Source organism: Loxodonta africana, chromosome 2 (assembly GCF_030014295.1).
Source record: "Loxodonta africana isolate mLoxAfr1 chromosome 2, mLoxAfr1.hap2, whole genome shotgun sequence".
In the NCBI taxonomy this organism is placed as follows: domain Eukaryota; kingdom Metazoa; phylum Chordata; class Mammalia; order Proboscidea; family Elephantidae; genus Loxodonta; species Loxodonta africana.
Window position 1 is genome coordinate 62,711,015 of NC_087343.1, and position 19,419 is coordinate 62,730,433.

At 38.6% G+C, this 19,419-nt stretch overlaps 1 protein-coding gene across 2 annotated transcripts in view; it reads left to right on the top strand.

Annotated features, from left to right (window-relative positions):
• RAB3C (RAB3C, member RAS oncogene family) overlaps positions 1-19,419 on the top strand; it is a 308,822-nt gene that overhangs the window by 136,915 nt on the left and 152,488 nt on the right. For both annotated transcript variants that reach the window (XM_023545475.2, XM_064272201.1), the window contains exon 3: positions 15,659-15,777. In XM_023545475.2, the coding sequence (XP_023401243.1) occupies positions 15,659-15,777 (119 nt within the window). The remainder of the gene's footprint in view (positions 1-15,658; positions 15,778-19,419) is intronic.

Genomic DNA, 19,419 nt, shown 5'->3' on the forward strand with positions numbered 1-19,419 from the left:
TTGATCTTCATCATTAAGTGCTTCCAGTCCTCTTATAAAAGAGAAATGTATGTAATTTATTAATAGGAATATTATTTAGGTCAGTGAGGCATTGGTGGTTCAGTGGTAGAATTCTCACTTTCTGTACAAGAGACCCAGGTTTGATTCCCGGCCAATGCACCTCAGATGCAGCCACCACCTGTCTGTCAGTGGAGGCTTTCCAGTTGCTATAATGCTGAATAGGTTTCAGTAGAGCTTCCAGACTAAAACAGACTAGAAGGAAATTCTGGCGCTCTGCTCCTGAAAATCAGCCATTGTAAACTCTGTGAATCACAAAGGTCCAATCTGCAGTCCATCATGAGGATGGTGTAGACCGGACAGCATTTCCTCCTGTTGTACGTGGGGTCACCAAGAGCTGGAGGCTGACTCAGTAGCAGCTAACAACAACAACATTTGGGTCAAGTCAAGAAGCCTTTCCAAAGTAGACACTCAATCCTTGACATGTGTTCTTCTTGGCTTTCCAGTGCTGTTTCCAGAATCAGACAACCCCTTCAGCCTCTTGTTGCCCTCGTCTCTTGCACAGCCAGCTGTCTGCTGCAGTCTGGCTTTTTCCCTACAAGGAGTGCCCAGTGAGATGCTGCAGCAACTTCTGTTTCTCTAGCATCTGATTTCTACATTTTCGTTTCCTTTGTCTCCCTGTATATTTTAGAGCATACGTTTGCCAGATATAATTTTTTTTATACTTATTGTTAAATGATGTTTGTCAACCAATGTGAGCAGTAGTTTGAGATTGAGGATCATTGCTTTGATCTTGAAACACCATTGTAATTCACTAGGCATTTTCTCTCAATGAGGGTCAAAACAATCATAAAAATAAGAGTGTGCAGAGGACCTTGAAGGACCCAGTAAGCATAATTAAGTGATCATCATGATAGGATTTTAATTGCGTATTTCACCTTTGAATTCTCTTCCTTTTTTATATAGTGAAGGGTGGAGCGAGTGAATGAGGGCATATGGATTTGGAGTGATTTTGAAGGTCAGATACCTTTATTTTGCCTCTTCCTGCAGGGATGAGATGAGTAAGGAACTACGTACAGTGTCCTACTGAGCAATCCTATTGCATCTTAACAGACATGTTCTAGTGGGATTTGATGGACTGGCTTCGATTCTTTCCTCTCATTAACACAGTCAGTAATAATGATGCTATTTATAGCATTTTATACTTTATGTAGAACTTTTCTTATTTGCAGCTTGCAATTCAACTAAGTATTAGGCATAGATTTCATTTTGGAAATCAGGAAACTGAGGTTCAGAGAGGTTAGGTGATATTTCCAAAGCCACACAGCCTATGAGTCTCAGAACAGGGTAGGAACCCAGGTGTTCTAACTTCAAATTCCATGTTCTTTTGTCCAAACATTTCTGCTTCTGAAAAAATGGAAGTGTCATTCGTTGAGCACCTAGTGTGTGGAAGAAATGTTTGTATTTGTGATTTTATTTAACCCTCACAACAACCTCAAGTTAAGGAGACTGATAATATTATCTCTATTTTAGCTAGGAAATGAAAACCCAGAATGCTTAAGTTAGTTGCCCAAGGTCATACAGCTGGTCCTGGGTCATAGATTATATTTTCTCTCTTCCATTCCATATATGGATCCTGATGTAGAAGGAGCAAGAATTTGTCCTGTGGTCCCCCCCCCCCCGCTATTTGTTATAGTTTAAAGAAAGAGAAATGGAAATCATACTACCAGTTGCAGCACCTGAAGAATTTTTAGATGCCAAACAAAAGCCTCCTGCAGTACTTAAAGATAAACATTGTTTTAATCATTGCAGAGGAAAAGTGGTGAGCAATGCACAAAGGATAAACAGTGTTTTCATTTCCTGACCCAAGCCCATGGCTTTTCCCATCATCCTGACTGCGGCTGTGTCACTCCTCTGTTAACCACATCTTCTCAGCTCTTCAAAGCCTGCCCATCACTGGGGATCTGCACAACCCTACCTTTTCTGCAGCTTTTTCCAGCTTTAGTCTGTTCTTTCTCTGATTCCTCTACCACATATTGCACACATTGTATTATAAACACTTCATACACAGCCACGTTCTTGGATTGCTTTATTTGCCTGTTTACAGAGAATGTAAATTCCTTGATTTAGAGATTGCCTCTCATGGACACTTATTTTGTATTCTTCACAGTACGCAGCGCAATACTAGGCATATGAATTTTCAACGTGCAGTTGGTTTTTAATGGGAAGCTGAGAGAGAATACTGACTAGGTAAAATCTGATTTTTGCCTTACGTAAATTTTGAAGCCCAAAGCTAAATTTGACCTAGGCACTGAATTACTCGGACTAAGTCAAAAACTAGTTTCATTCTTGGTTAGGAAGCTCCAGAAAAAGAATATTCAGTTGATAGAGTATTTTTACTTCTTTTTGAAGACATTCTTGGGTTCTCTTGAGCTTGAAAACACAAGGCTAAACGAATGGGTGCTTTGATGAATATACTTGCGTGAAAAGGACACAGATATCAGGAAACATGGGGAGGAATTGGGAAATGTGGTCAAATTCTGACATGAAGGGTATAAAAAGAGGAATGAATACATATAATGAATAAAAAGAGAAAGTTGGAAAGGAATATTGGGCCAGATGAAAAGAACCTAAGGAATTTGAACTTTATTTCTGGCCAATTAGAAGACATAGGATGGTTTTGAAAAGGGAATAAAGGTTCTAGTCCTACCATCATGGTAGTATACTACTACTGATGATAGTGACGGTGGTGGGGTAGTCTCAAACTGCAATACCTCCGGGGCCAGGCAACCACATAAAGGAGAGAAGAGAGCCAGATGAGAATATAAAAGTGACAGTTGCTACTCAGTTCCAGCCTTCTGTGGCCACACGGTAATGCAGGCATCATTTTTGCCATCTCCTTTAATTTTTTCAAAAGAAATTAGAAATCTGATTCTTTATATAAAAATTCCCAGATTTTAAAACATTGGCTGCAGAAATTTTAAACACTATGTTAATCAAACAGAACCCTTTTGTGATTGAGATAGCAGTCTGTGATCCTGACCTGCAGAAATAACACAATCTCTTTTCACCATGGATAAAAGAAGAAAGCTGACCAGAGAAAGAAGTGAATTGAGCAGCCAACCTAATGATCTAACTGGATAGGGACTGAGTAAGGCACAAGAACTCTGCTATTCTAATATTAAACTCAGACCACAGCCATATATTTGCACCCAGCTCTGGTTTCATTTTAAAACTAGCAAGGTTTGCACTGCCGTTACTCACCTGACCTTTAGAACTTTTTCAAACCTTTTTTTTCAACTTTTTAGAACTGAGAGTGGTGGTATGACAGGAATCTATAAATGATCTCAGAAGCTATGGGTGTATTTTGAAAATCCAGACCTGGTTTCAAATGTGAATTAAAGTGCAGAAGTTCTAGAGAACTTTTGAGTATGAAAAGAGACAAATTAATTAATCAAGTTGGTATGTAAGCATGAATTGATCATAAACTGAGGCATTCCTGGGCTAGCCAGGATGTACAATGACCGTATCTACCTGGCATCTAGTTGGAATTCCAAAATAAAAGAATAATAAAAATGGGCTAAAAAAAAGAAAAAAAAAAGGGAGAGGGAGAGAATGGCTGAACTTTTTTCCCCCAGAATTGTCAAAAGATAAGAACCCTAAAAATTAGGAAGTAAGATGACCCCCAGCAGCATATGTAAAAGAAATATACATGTAGACTCATCATGGTGAGACTGGAGAACACCAAAGATGAAAAGTTCTCAAAGGCAGTTTCAGAGAAAAGATGTTGTATGAAAGATGTTGGTGTGTGCTGAAAACAATGGAGTAATGCTATAAATAGCAGAGGGACTATAACTAGCATTGTGTAACTAGATAAACATTAATTATGAATAATGGTTAAATATACAGTCAGACATACAAAAGTAGAGAAGTTATATCCTGCCCCTGCTAGAATACTCCATAGCCTATTGTGCCTCATTCAATAGACAACCCTCCTGGATGTGAGTCCATGGTAAGATGCCTCAAGTGCAGCTACTTGCTGGCGTGTTCACTGATCCACTGGAAACTCACATAACCTAGCCGTGCTAAGCAATGAGATATCAACCGCTGTACTGCATCCCCCTCCTCAATCCTGCTGTCTCTCTCCAGGTATCATATACTTCAGCATAAAGCACAGAGCAGCAGTTCCACTGCTTAAGCAGGCATCCGTCCAACCATCCTGGCACATGGCTTGTGGGAGTGGAAGCTCCCCATTCCTTTACAAGGAGAGTCCTGATTTGAGTCTTAGTTGCTAATTCTCACACAGCAGTAAAAGACCCACTCCATAGCCTGTTATCCTTCAAAACAGTGTATTTAATCTGATGCAGGCATTTCTATAAAGAAAAAGCATTTCTATAAAGAAAAACACCTACTAACCTTGGCTAAAAGCTCTAAGCTGCCTGCATTTAAATATTTATGCCCCAGGTTTTTTAAGAAGTTGAGTATAATCAAAATCACCCTGGAAGAAGCATGTCAAAAAGATTAATTAAGAAGGAAGCAAAAAATGGCATCTTCCCCTGCCTCTGTGCTAAGCATTCTTGGAAAACAAGCTCTCAAATAAAATGAGTAAAGACTCCTTTACACAGCTTTGATTGCAAATTTTGCCAAGGTCTTAAAGAGAATTCATCTGAGTATTTAAATAGTATTTACTAAAAAGCATCTCCAACTTTCATGAGCATAAGAATATAATTAATAGATATGCCAGGGTATCATTGACGATGGAGTCAAAGGCCCCCTATAACAGATCTATATATGGCTTTTTCTCTCTTCAGGAGAAGATGAATTGCCATGGTAACACTGCCATGAAATAATAGGTCAAGTTTTATCATTCTGCCTTGGGCTTATTTTATTAGGTTTTACTTAAAAGTGGATGCCATTGTAAAATGGAGGTTTTGGTATTTCAAAGCTAAACATCATGACAAGAAAGTCTAATCAATAAAATCTGCTGGCGTCAAGAGGATGGATAAAGGACAATAGGTAGGAAGAACATTTAATTTGATTGAAGAACTATTTAAAGGTAGGTTTTTTAGTACTGTCTTCTAAAATGTGGGCTTGTTTTACAAATGCTAGTATAGCTAAGTGTGTGTAAATGAATTCTAACTGACTGCACAAGATTAATAGTGAAAAGAGGTTTGTAAATTTTATTTTATTGGAGGATTAACTGCTCTAAGGCAAAAACATTCTTATTCTAGGTCAAAAATAAATAAGCAAAAAGAAAGCATAAAATATTTAAGCTTTCTGTTTTGCTTACTATTTTTATAAGAATGAATTCAATGCTGCTTTATGTCTATTTATGGAAATAAAGAAGTACAGCTTGGGGAAAAGTAATATCATGCAAAAGAAGTGATGTGTAATAATGAGCATTTTGGGTTTTTTTTTTGTGTGTGTGCATTTTTGGATGTTGTGTCTCAGTATACATGATGGCTTAAAAATTTTCTGTAACAGTATCTCAATCATTGCAGGATGAAATTCCAGCATGAAGTAATATATGATTTTTGTCACTTCAAACAATGTTATTCAGTCCTTCTAGCAGTCTTATGCATAAACAGATAAGAGAGATGGATTACCAAAGATCTAGTTTTTAAAATAACAACATATCAAGCCACCTTCTTCTTTTAACAGAATTAATTTTACATAAATAGGATATAAAAATACATTTTAGCATAACATCCTTCATGAATTCACACAGTAAGACTATGTTAGACTTCCCCGTAGGACTACCTTTAATTTTCTGTATTTTGTCTTCTGTAACATAATAAAGGGGTGTGTTAGTAACTGTGAAATTTATACTGTTTTCGTCATGATTATGAAGATTGCAAACTGGAGTCAGTCAGTATGAATTAAAGGACCTTACCACTGAGTGAATTCTCTTCCTTGAGATTTTTAATTGTTATGCTGTCTGGTTCTTTAAAAAACTGTATTTTCAACACTATACGTAACCTTTTGCACACATGTAGGAAATATAGCATTCTGGTTAATAAAATTGTTCTAGAATATTTAAATATACAAAACAGGCCTAGAACAGACAAAATAAATTTAATATATACATACACAGTCCCTGGGTGGTACAAACGGTTAATGTACTTGGCTGCTAACTGAAAGGTTGGCCGTTCAAGTCCACCCAGAAGTCCCTTGGAAGAGAGGCCTGACGATCTAATTTCAAAAAAAAATCAGCCATTGAAGACCCTATAGAGGAGCAGAGCTGGGAAAGATGGTGGCGTAAACAAACCATCTTTCCAACCCTCCCCACAAATACAACAAGGAAACTGCTGGGCTTTGAGAGACTCTGAATAGGGGAGCAGAGGAAAGCAACAAATCAACATATCAACAACAGGTTGCATGCAGTAGGAGAATCACTTCTCCCACCGTCCCTGCCCCTCCCCAAGCCACACAGGTCGTGGCTGCTATGAACTGGGATAGTGCCTCGGGGTGGGGGTTGGGGGGGGGGAAGCCTGCTTCCCTAACCACCACTGCTCCTGTCTGTACAAAGAGACAGGACGCCAAGTTTCTGCCCTAAAATCAACAAGGCAGACGCTCCATATAGGTCTGTTTGCTGTATGACGGCCTCTCCTCACCCAGACGCTGTCACCTGCAATCTTGCCGTGAATTCCTACAGAAGGGCCCTGCAATGGAGTCAGCTCTCACAGTCAGCTCTCTAGATGCTCCCTGTGCACTCCATAGCTCTGGCCTCTGAAACCAACAGGACAAAACTACCTGGGAGTCAATTAGGGTTAGTCTGCCGCCACTTCCAGTTACTGAGGACTGCTGACTGAGGCTGCTGCGTGTTGGGAAGCAGGAGTCTTGAGTGGAGGCTGCACTTACAACCAACAATCCACCAGGGAGACTCTGATAGCAACAAGGCAGACTTCCACGAGGATCTGACCAGAATGTGACACTTCCTTCTCCACCTGGTAATTGTTGGCTGTCAGGCTGTTGCTAACTGCTATAGAAGGCCCCCACAGTGGAGTCTACACCCATATCAGAACTTTACTTGCCTTCCTATGCACTCCATAGCTCAGGCCTCTGAAACCAACAGGACAGATATCTCAGGGAATCAACTGTGTCTGTTTGCTCACCCTTAAAGATGTTACTGAGGACTGCTGACTGAAGCTGTGTGTGCTAGGAAGCAGGCATCTTGAATGGGGGCTACACCCACAGCCAGCATATTTCAGCATAGTACTGGGCTCTGATAGCAACAAGGTAGACTTCCCTAGAGATCCATTCAGAGTGTGACTACCCCACCCCAATTGGTAACTGTTGGCTGCTGGACTGATACGAACTCCTACAGAAGATTCCCTTCAGTGGAGTCAGGAGGTGGGTCTTCTAAGCAGAGACTGCTCCCCCAACCACCACAGGGTTCACTGGGGCTCTGCAACCAATAAGACATAGCTTTTGTCAGTCCTTCTGGGAAGTGCCAGCCTCTCCTCCTCCTGAAACGAAGCAAATCTGCCTGTGTTTGCCCTGACTGCCAGCTCAGATATAAGCAGCCCCCACAGAGCAGGTAAGGAAACCAGAGACAAAACTGGAGGGCAACACCTATCCCCGAAGAGGGCTTGCTGGGTGTGGGTTTTCTGACTAAAAATGTGATTGCAGAACCACAGAAGGGAAGGGAGTAACATCCAGAGAAGGGACTGCACTACCTGGGGGACAGATTGATTAGTACACAGTATCTCACCTGAGTGGCAGTTCCCTCTTGTGGACAAAGTGACCGCAGCATGTTCTCTGGTCTGTTTGGGAGAGATTGAAAGTTGAAAAATGAGATCTGAAACTTTTGAATCCCAATTAAACCAAGGAGGGAGAAGGAGCTATGACAGAGAGAGAGGAACTGGTAAGCAAAGGCCAAAGGCTCTGCCCACCTTAGAGTTTCTTACAGAAAGTAGTGTGGCAAAAACATCAAATACAGGGAAAACCAAGAAAGTTAACACCCTCAAAAATCCCAGTGCCCCAACAAAAGATCACGAGACATACAAAGTTCAGAGAAACAATGACCCATCCAAATGAACAAGACAAAGGGAGTGAAAGCACATATAGCGATGACCAAATAATGAAAAAAAAAAAAAAAAAGGAAGAATATAATGCAGCAACATTAAGGGAAAACATAGACAAAAGCTAAAAGAAATAAGGAAAATAATGCCAGAACAAAACGAGGATCTAAAAAAAAAAGATATTGCAGCTGAAAGGGACATTAACTGAAGTGAGAAACACAATAGAAGTATTTACCAACAGATTTAATCAGGTGGAAAAAAGAATCAGTGAACCAGAGGATGTTGTTGTTATTGTTGTTAGGTGCTGTTGAGTCGGTTCAGACTCATAGCGACCCTATGCACAACAGAATGAAACATTGCTGGGTCCTGCGCCATCCTTACAATCGTTGTTATGCTTGAGCCCATTGTTACAGCCACTGTGCCAATCCACCTCATTGAGGGTCTTTCTCTTTTCCGCTGACCCTGTACTTTAGCAAGCATGATGTCATTCTCCAGGGACTGATCCCTCCTGACAACATGTCCAAAGTATGTAAGACACTTCTAAGGAACATTCTAGTTGCACTTCTTCCAAGACAGATTGTTCTTTTGGCAGTCCATGGTATATTCAATATTCTTCGACAACACCACAATTTGAAGGCGTCAATTTTTCTTCAGTCTTCCTTATTCATTTTCTAGCTTTCACATGCATGTGATGCAATTGAAAATACCATGGCTTGGGTCAGGTGCACTGTAGTCTTCAAGGTGACAGCTTTACTTTTCAACACTTTAAAGAGGTCCTTTACAGCAGATTTGCCCAATGCAATGCGTCTTTTGATTTCTTGACTGCTGCTTCCATGGGTGTTGATTGTGGATCCAAGTAAAATGAAATCCTTGACAACTTCAATTGAACTAGAGGATAAAAAAAAAATAAGCGAGTTAAAATTACAGGCACTGAAGAGCAATAAGAACAGAGGCTCATGAAGGCTGAGCTCAGTTTAATGGAATTATGGGACGGCAACAAAAGACCTAATAAATACATCGTAGGAATTCTGGAAGGAGGTAAGAGAGAGGGAGAGACATAAAGAATATTTGAAGAAATAATAACAGAAAATTTCCCCAATCTAATAAAGGACATGAATCTACAAATCTAGGAAGTTCAAAGAACCCCAAGCGGGATAAACCCAAAGAGATCTACTCCAAGTCACATCATAGTTAATTCAGTGCCCAGTGCTGTCGACATCATAGTTAGGCTCCCAAAAATTAAAGAGAGAATCCTGAAATCAGTGAGAGAGAAGCAAACAGCCACATACAAAGGATCTCCAATAAGATTAAATGCCAATTTTTCCTCAGAAACATTGGAGGCCAGAAGGCAATGAAGTGATATATTTAAAGTTGTACACCTGTAAAAAGTTGAATTGGCAAAAGTGTGATGGATGTATTTACAACAAAGCCAAAAAAAAAAAGGAGTAGCTGCTGGGGCTGATAATGTACAAACACACACCTCATGGAATTTGGTTCCTTGGTTTAGAGGTTTAAGGTCATGGTTTCATGGGACATCCCAGTTAATCGGGCTAATAAAAACATAGTTAGTGCTTCTGTTCTATCGCCTAGTTCATTGCCTAGTACCTGGACTCTTAAAAGCTTGCAAGTGGCCAGCCAGGGCGCAGCAATTGGTCTCTGTTCACTGGACAACAGAGAGAGAAGGATGGTCAGAAATAGGAGGAAGATATGTAATGAGTGGCTAATTGCCTCCATGAACAACTACCTCCTTTGCCATGAGACCAGAAGAACTGAATGGTGCCTTGCTACCATTACTGAACATTTTGATCGAAGATTCATAGAAAAATCCTGATCAAAAAGGGGAAAATGCAGAACAGAATTTCAAATTCTTATGGACTCCAAACTTTCTGGAGCCATGGAGGTTGGATGAACCCCTGAAACTATTGCCTTGAGATAATCTTTAAAAAAATTAAGCTGAAAATATCCCCTGAAGTCATCTTAAAACCAAACAGTAGTTTAGCTTAACTGGTAAAAAAGGTCTGCTTGGAGGATTTTGCTCTTTTAAGAACTATTTTTAAAAAACCCAGTGCCTTTTTGTAAGGGATCAAATTAACAACAGTAGCTTGAAAGATTAGATAGGACCCTTAAGGGGCAGTGAGTTTATTTCAGTGAGGGAGGAATAATTTAGAAAAGGAGGATGAGGATGGTTGCACAATTCATAGAATATAATTGATGTCATTAAATTGTACATATATAAATTGTTGATTTGGTGTATCTTTTGCTGTGTATATTCTCAACAACAAAAGCAAAATTTAAAAAATTTAGGAAGACAGGAAAGCCCCGTGGAGCACGGTTTACTCCAACACACATGGGGTTGCCGTGAATCAGAACTGGCTGGATGACAACTGGTGATGATTATGATGATAGTGAACTTGTAGTAGATATTCGCTAAATGTTTATTGACTCCATAAAGGAATTGATCAATCACTTTTAAAATTAAGCTATATTGAACATAGTTTAATCTTCCTTTGGTGATTTAAAATAATCCCTTCAAAAAACGCTTAATAAACAGTAGATAAATGGTAACTTTGGTGAAGGGTAAGACAGCACACAATACGGGGAAGCCGGCACAGCCTGTGTGAGGCAGGGCCATTGTAGCTCCATAGACACACTCAAACTCCCTGAGGGACCGAATTGCTCGGCTGAGGGCTGTGGGGACCATGGTTTCAGTGAACACCTAGCTCAATTGGTGCAACAGAGTTTATAAAGAAAATGTTCTACATTCTACTTTGGTGAGTAGTGTCTGGGGTCTTAAAAACCTGTGAGTGACCATCTAGGACACTCTACTGGTCTCGCCGCTTCGGGAGCAAGGAAGAATAAAGAAAACTAAAGACACAAGGGAAAAATTAGTCCAAAGGACTAATGGACCACATCTACCACAGCTTCCACCAAACTGAGTCCAGTACAACCAGATGGTGCCCGACTACCACCACTGACTGCTCTGACAGAAATCACAATAGAAGGTCCCGGACAGAGTTGGAGAAAAATGTAGAACAAAATTCTAACTCAAAAAGAAAGAGCAGATTTGCTGACCTGACAGAGACTGGAGAAACCCTGAGAGTATGGGCCCTGGACACCCTTTCAGCTCAGTAATGAGGCCACTCCTGAGGTTCACCTTTCAGCCAAAGTTTAGACAGGCCCATGGAACAAAACAAGACTAATGAGGTGTACCAGCCCTGGGGTGGGGACTGGAAAGTAGGAGGGAACAGAAAAGCTGGTAATAGGGAACCCAGGATTGAGAAGGGAGAGTGTTGACATGTCATGGGATTGTTATCCAATGTCATACAACAATGTGTGTACTAACTGTTTGATGAGAAACTAGTTTGTTCTATAAACCTTCATCTGTAAAAAGAATAGTTCAGTAAAAATAAATAAAATAAAATAATCCCTTCAGGTAAAATGTAGCAAGGCACAGGTTAAGAGATCTTCACTTGCTTGAATGCCAAATGACTGAGCTGTTATCCCATTTCACCTCTTTGTGTTCCTCTGGAAGCTCACTAGCTAATGTGTATTTTATGTCTTGTGTTGCAGTGTTCCTAGTCCCCATTTATACTGACTTTCCCTATAGACTATTGCATAGCCTTCAACTTATTTCTGTAAGTTTAATTAAATTGCCTTTGTTGATTGATTAACACCAGTGTGTTCTCTCCATCTATAAAATTACTTAGTTCATCGTGTATAAGGATTGTCCATCCTACTATCTATTTTTCTCTGTCTAGACATTCAATAAATGTATTTTGATTGTGTTAATATTGAGTTCTGTTTCTTTACTAATGGTTGGTTCCATTTAATTCAATTCAATACAGCGAGAAGTACCCGCCACAACAAAGAGCAAATTATAATACAACTCATACGTTGCAAATAAAAGCTATTTCCTCACTCCTAAAACTACATATTATTATCTCTGTTTGGCCTCCGGAGGATTTGAGAAGGCAGCACATACACAATTGAAAAAATAAAATGTTTCATTGGGGAAAATCTTTAAAAAAATATAAAAACAAAGACAAAATGCCAAAATTCAAACTGACAAAAGCTATTCTTCTCTTGACAGTTAATGAAGTATTTGTTAATCAAACCTATCATTAAAGTCAATTTTTGTTCTTAAAAATACTACTGGAAAGTCAAAATATTTGACCCAAGTAAAATGATTTTAGTATTCTTAGAAAAGGGGAAAATGAAATCACTCCTGGAAGAAAGTTTTTATTTTTTTCAGGTGTTTCTCCTTCATTTTCTTGGTAAGAGATTTCCGGTTGTGTTCTTCAATCACTAGAAGACTACATTTATAGGAAATCAGCAGGTATTGCAGTTACTAGAGTCAGTAGGGGCTAGGAGGAACTCAAAGCCAGGTTTAGAGCTGGTTTCCTGAACAAGCTGAGAAAAGGTACCATTTTAGTCCCTTACTTTCGGAGATTGCTCACATTTAATTACATTAGTGGTACTTGACATTATAAAATGGTCTTATTTTTTTTTTTTTTAAATATAACCTTCGGTCGTCATTAGTGAATGTAAAATATAATGAAGTGTTTTTCTGAGCTCTTTTTCTTCCGGATATCATGGAAGAAAATGCTAATGAGTTTATAATCCTGAAATTGTCTTAATTATCCAGAATCAATGCACAGCCAACTTGGAGTATGTTTATTAGTTTAGTTTTATTCTTTATATTTTCTTTATATACGGAGGGAAAAGAAATTCCCTCTGTGTTTTTTGCTACATTTTACTCATCTGGTGTGGTTTCTTATTCTTCTTAAAAGCTTTTAGGTAACAAGTACCTCCAATTAGATTGTGTTTCTGGGATTAAATCCATATAGTGTTGAAGATCCTGCCCCTTGCTGTGACTTGAATGCTACTGGGTGGCATGAACAGTTAACCACTCAATTACTAGCCAAAAGGTTTACAGTTCAAACCTACCCAGAAGGTCCTTGGGAGACAGGCCTGGTGATCTATTACCAAAAGATCACAGACTTCGAAATCCTATGGAGCAGTTTTACTCTGCACACATGTGCTTGCCATGAATTGGAATCAACTCAAAGGCAACTAACAACAACAACAACACTGCATATAACATTTTCTGTTTTATTTTTTCTTGAAAGCTGTTTTTTTTCCCCTCCCCTTTTTTTAAATTTTGATATGCAGTGGTTATACAACCCTGTAGTTGCTAGCAGTTTCCTGTAACATTTCAATCATAATATAATTGGGCCTTGATTTCAGCTCTCTCAGAGATTTAATACACCTACAATGTGAAATTAATATATTTCATAACGGTAGAGCTAGTTTCTTTACTGTCAAAATGAAATTAACATCTTAAGAAAAAGGGATGCTGTTCCTGGAAGAGGTCAAGAAGAAAGAGGTGAAGTATCATTTTTAATGTCTGTGTTGAAGACATGCTTGACAGGAAGGGTCCAAGTCACCTTTTAGCAGTGTCCTGGCTATATTGGCTGTTTTCCCCTGCTGAGAAGTTGGGGAAAAGATGCTTATTGTATAGAGAAGGTAGCAGGTATTGGGTCCCCAACCTGTAAGAATGTTAATCAATTCCAAGAAGACATTTTGCCAAGAGAAAAGTCATTTAAAGTTTTTTCAAAATGGCGGGGGGGGGGTGGGGTGGGGATACAGGTAGATAGATGATAGACAGACAGACAGATAGGGAGAGACAGACAGAGCGTTCTGGAAAATAGGAACGTAAGTCAATCAAATGTCGAAAAGTTTAAAAATAGGCTGATTTTTTCAAGGGGATCTGTTCCCCAGAGACCTAAAACACATTACAAAATCTCTGATTATACTTTTTTAAATGTAGTCTTTGGGAATTTGGTTCTGGCATTTTATCCATGTTCTTTATCTCTCTTCTTTGTTTCACAGTAGGATACACTGTTAACTGAGTTAAATGTAGTGGGTATCCAAGAGTATTCACTATTAAGCTCAAGATTGGCTTCTTTTTTTAAAAATATTTATCCCAATTATATACAGTTTCTAAGGTCTGTGTTTATCTCTAGTATCTACAGTTTCATTTTTAATATTTATAAAATAGTAAGCAAAGTACAATAAAATATTCAAATACTTGCCAGGTAAATTCTGTTATACAGGTATGCAACTCTGCTGCAAAACGAGAGATGATTCCACCCCATTTGCATTTCTGTTATTACTGTTGGGATTGAATTCTTTTACAAGTTAACTTACCATTTATGTGCCCATTTATAAATACTTTTTAATTAGAATATTTAACATTCACTTAATGATTTCTAACATCACTTAACATATTAAAGATATTAACTTTTGATCTCTCTGTACAATGCAAAAATACTTCCCAGTTGGTCATTTGGTTTGATGTCATTTCAATTTTATTCATAGCTTTTTTTTCTATATTCAAGAAATTGCCAAAATTTTATATTTTGAGATCTATACTTTCTTTCCTTTTTGTTTCCTGCCATTAATATTATGTTCTAAAAGATCCTCCCCACCTGTTTTGCTTTATTTCTGCTATTTTAGGTACCATAATCTGTTCTCATCCTACCTTTGAAGCCTCATTTCTTCATACTACCTAATAAACACCTTCTTCCTGCTGCAAGAGTAGAATGTAATTCTTGCTGGCTTTGTGAAAAGTCACAACCTTAGCTAGTTTCCTAGTTCCGTTTCACGTCCTATTTTCTTCCAGAATCATTCACCGATTTCCCCAGCTTTCTTTCATCACCCCTCTCTGAGTTTTTAGGAGGCAAATAGGATATACCACACAGAATTGTAAGCAATCTTGAGTTCTCATTGTTGATCTGTGATGGAGTGAAACATCCAAACAGGAGGACACCTGTGGGTGAAGAACATTATATTCAGTGTGATCCTATCTCAGTTGTGATATCCACAAGATGCTAATTTTATTCTCATAGTAAAGGATCCAGTTCTGTGTCATTCAATACATTAACATTCACTTTAGAACAAAAGAACTCTTGCCCTTGAGTAGACTTTGACTCAGGTCAACTTTGTGTTCCACAGTACTTTCACTGGCTGATTTCTCAGAAGTTGATCTCCAGGCCTTTCTTCCAAGGCACTTCTAGGTAGACTCAATCCTCCAGCCTTTCATTAGCAAGCAAGCCAAGTGTGTTAACTGTTTTCTCCACCCAGGGACTCTCTTTTTTATAGTTAAGCCATTTGCCAAGAACTGATTCCGGCTCAAGGAGATGCCATGTATGCCAGAGTAGAACTGTGCTCCATAGGGCTTTCAGTGGCTGATTTTTCAGAAGTGTGTCACCAAGCCTTTTTTCCGAGGCACCTCTGAGGGGATACAAACCACCAACCTTTCAGTTAGCAGTGAGCACACTAACCTGTACCACCAGTGACTCTTTCTATAGTCAGATGCTACTTAATAGGAGTGAACGTTAAGTATAAAGTATTTGCGCTAGATCTTTGCCAAAAAAAGAATTTTTCAGAATATTGCAGAGCCACCCTATGAAAATCATTAGGAAAAACAAGACTAAAAAATATAAAAGAAATATGTAGTTATATTTTGCAAATACATTTTAGAATTTGTGCTACGGATTTTCAGAATCATGTATCACTCTGCAAAAGATGTTTTGCCTTATTTTTGAGAAATTATTACTGTTGTTATTTTTTAGGACACAGCAGGCCAGGAAAGATACAGGACTATCACCACAGCCTATTATCGTGGGGCCATGGGCTTTATTTTAATGTATGACATCACAAATGAAGAATCCTTCAATGCAGTACAGGATTGGTAAGTAAGAACAAATACTTCCATTACTAATAATGATCATTTTCATTCAACTCTTTCTTCTTCCCTAAAGCAATTACCATATTGCAGCACAACATATATTTTTATTATACTCTACAGTCCTGTTTGTCATTTATAAAACAAACAAATCAAGTTATGCTTGGAACCATTATGTAATGATTGATGACAAATCGTTTTGGTGTTTTTTTTCTACATTTTTTCAGTTCTAATGCTTTGCATTCTGTCATCCTTAGTTCCATGGAGAGTAGTACCTTGCTTTTGATTTTTTTTTTTTAAATGCAAATGATGAATGGTTTGAAAATTTACTAGTCTAGAACGGACATCAACAAACTACAGCCTGTGGGCCAAATCCGACCTGCAGGCCAAATTCAGCCCACTACCAGTTTTTATAAATAAAGTTTTATTAGAACACAGGTGGGTTCTTTTGTTTATTGTCTACATTGCTGACACCCTACAGTGGCAGAAATGAGTCATTGCAACAGAGACCATACGGCCTGCAAGGCCCAAAATATTTACTATCTGACCCTTTACAGAAAGTTTGTTGGCTCCTGGTCTAAAAGAGTTGCTAAATAGGTTCTTCAAAATGAAAAACTTCAAAGGACTGGGATGAAGGAAAAGATAAAACCAAAACCCTTCCTGACTCATGCTACCTGAGACCATCTGAAGATAAATCTGTACATTATCAGTGTGACTGCAGGGGACAGATCACTACAACTTTCTGATGACTGCAGCTTTCTTCCTCCTTCCCCATCAGTGACTTGGGAAGAGACAGTGGAGATTTGACGGTAATGAAGTAAAGCGGTGAGGCTGAAGTGGGCTGTTCTTCTGTAGAATGTCCTAGAGTCTAACTACAGCTTTGTGTGACATTAGGAGGAAAACGAAATCCCACTCATGTGGATGGAAAATAGTGACCAGTACTGAACAGACACCACATTTTAACTCCAAATACTGAAACAGGCAGTCACCCCTCGTCTGTGTAAGGGAAAATTAGAATACCCAGGTGAAGCACAGATCATTTTTTTTTTTTTTTTAATCTGTTTTCCATGATAGTATTATCCAAAATGATTTTTTGTTACATGTCTATCACCTTACTGAGGGGCAGATGCTATAGAAACTTCAATTAGCTTTAGATTCTTTTTCATTTTAATTGTTCATCTGGGAAGACACCTACATTTTCCTCATATATACACACATACACACGATGCAAGAAATACTGTTTACGATAGTAACTCCAAAGGGAAATATGTAGTTATAAACTGAAAAGATTTAGGGCCTATATGGAAAAAAAAACACAAAACTATCTTTCATTGAAGGACATAAAAGGAGGTTTAAGTACCCTTCTCTTTAGAAGATGCAATATTATCAAAATGTCAGTTCTTAGCAATTTGTAAATTCAAGAATCCCAATACCAGAAGGTTTGGTAGAAATAGAGTGAAATAGAGTCCAGAAACAGACACAAATGCATATGAAGATTTAATTTTTGATAAAAGTGGATTTCAAATTAGTGACAAAAAAAAGTTTTTTCAGTTAATAGTGTTGTGATAGCTAGCTAATTGTCACACATAGCTTCGACACATGTGTTGGCCAGTAAAATGGTAATTTTAACCTTCACCATTTCAGGAAATAATGGGACCCAGTGTTCCTAGGCAGGACATGTTCATGAATGAGGTTCCAGACTTTCAGGGTGTCAAATGCTCTTTGTACCCGTAGTTCTTCTTGCCCTGCTACTTCAATTAATTGACTAATGAGATTACACTGAAGAATGCACTGAGCTCATTAAAATCAAATGGCAACAACGCCAGGACCCATGCTGTCAGTATCCCTGAGTCTAGCTTCAAAAGTCATTGGAAAAGTTCAGCTTTTTTGTGCCTTCCTCCACGCCTTTCCTCTATAACCCCGTCAGTCTGGCTTCCACCCCACCAATGCTTCCTCACATGTCAACAGGACCACCTCCTCTTTCTCAGTCTTCTTCCTCCTCCTCAAATCCTGTAACTATTTGACTTTATCTGCTCTTCCTTTTGAAGCTCTATTTTATGTCTCCTGAAAGGCTACATTTTCCAGATTATTTTTTTCTCTTTCTAACAGTTCCTCTTTCTCCATTCTAGATCTCACTACCCTCTCCCCGCGACCACCACCACCCACCAAAAGCAACTGTGCCCCTGTGACTTTTTTTCGTGGGCTTATTCTTTGTTTCCTTGGCAATTGTATCCTCTTATACAGCTTCATTTATCACTTATATCCAGATGGCTACCAAATTTAAATTTTTGGCCCCCAATCTGTCTTCTAAACTGCCGTGTTGCCTTTCCAAGTACCCAAAATATTTCTCCACCTGGACACCCTACTCGCACTTCAGAATCAATTATCATCACCAGAAGCTGCTTACCACCCTAGCATCATTATTTCTGTTCATTGAAGCCTCATTGCTGTACATCACCCAGGGTCCACCCCAAGTCCAGTGCTAACTTCCAGCATCCCAATCTGGGTCCTGATCTTGCATATTAATTTTTTTCTGAATATCCTGTGCATCTGTTCCTTCCTTTCCATGCCTTCTGTGGCCATCCTTGTTCAGTTTATGATCTTTTGCCTCTGCCCTCACCGTAATCTTTCAACTAATTTTTATCCCTGTAGACCTCTTCCTGTCCCGTTCTATCCTACCCACCGATGCCATAAGAATCTTCCAAAAGAACATGACTCTAAGGATCACAGAACACCCCGACTCAAAAGCCTCCCATGACTCACCATTGCCTCCTGAATTAATTAAAATTTACTCAGCTTGAGTTTTAGACACACCACATTATGGCCCACTATATCTTTTGAAGCTTATCTCCCTTGCCATTCTAGAATGAAACCGGACTATTCACTGTTTCTAGAACCCAGCCTATATTTTTCAAATTTTGTTTTTTGTTTCTTTTGCGGTTCCCTCTGCTTTGCATATCTTCTTTCACAACTTTCTACACACCCCTCAACTGTATAGATCTGTCAAAAACCTACAAAGTCCAGCTTATAAACTAATTCTTGCTGATTTTTTCATCCACAATTGGCTTAGTAGGTTCTTTTATTCATTCAACAAATATTTTTGAACACCTATTTTTTTTTTTACTCTTTGAGAGTAAATTTTCTAGACATTGTGTTTAGTACCTGTTCCAGCATTTACTATCTCAGTTAATGAATCCACTAACACTCGGTTATCTGACATAGAAATCTGAGAATTATGTTTGATTTCTCCCTCTTTACCCATCACATCTCATTGACTATCAAGTCCAACCATTTTGACTTTCTAATTGTTTCTCAAATCTATTCCTGTCCTTTATCCCTATTGCCACTGCCTTAATCTAGACTGTCATTAGCTCACTTCCTTTTTAGGAACCTTCTATCTTGTCTTCTTATGTTCAGGTCTCATTCTTTCCAGATTATCCATCATACTGCCATCAGAGCTATCTTTCAAAATAAACTTGAACATGACTGTCACGTTAAAAATAAAACCTTTAATAACATCTTATTACCATAGAATCTTATTACCATCGAATGTTATTAAAGGTTTTATTTTTAAGGTGAGAGTCATGTATTACCTACAGCAATGATTTGAGAGCACACCTGAATCACCTGTGGAGCACTAACAATGTG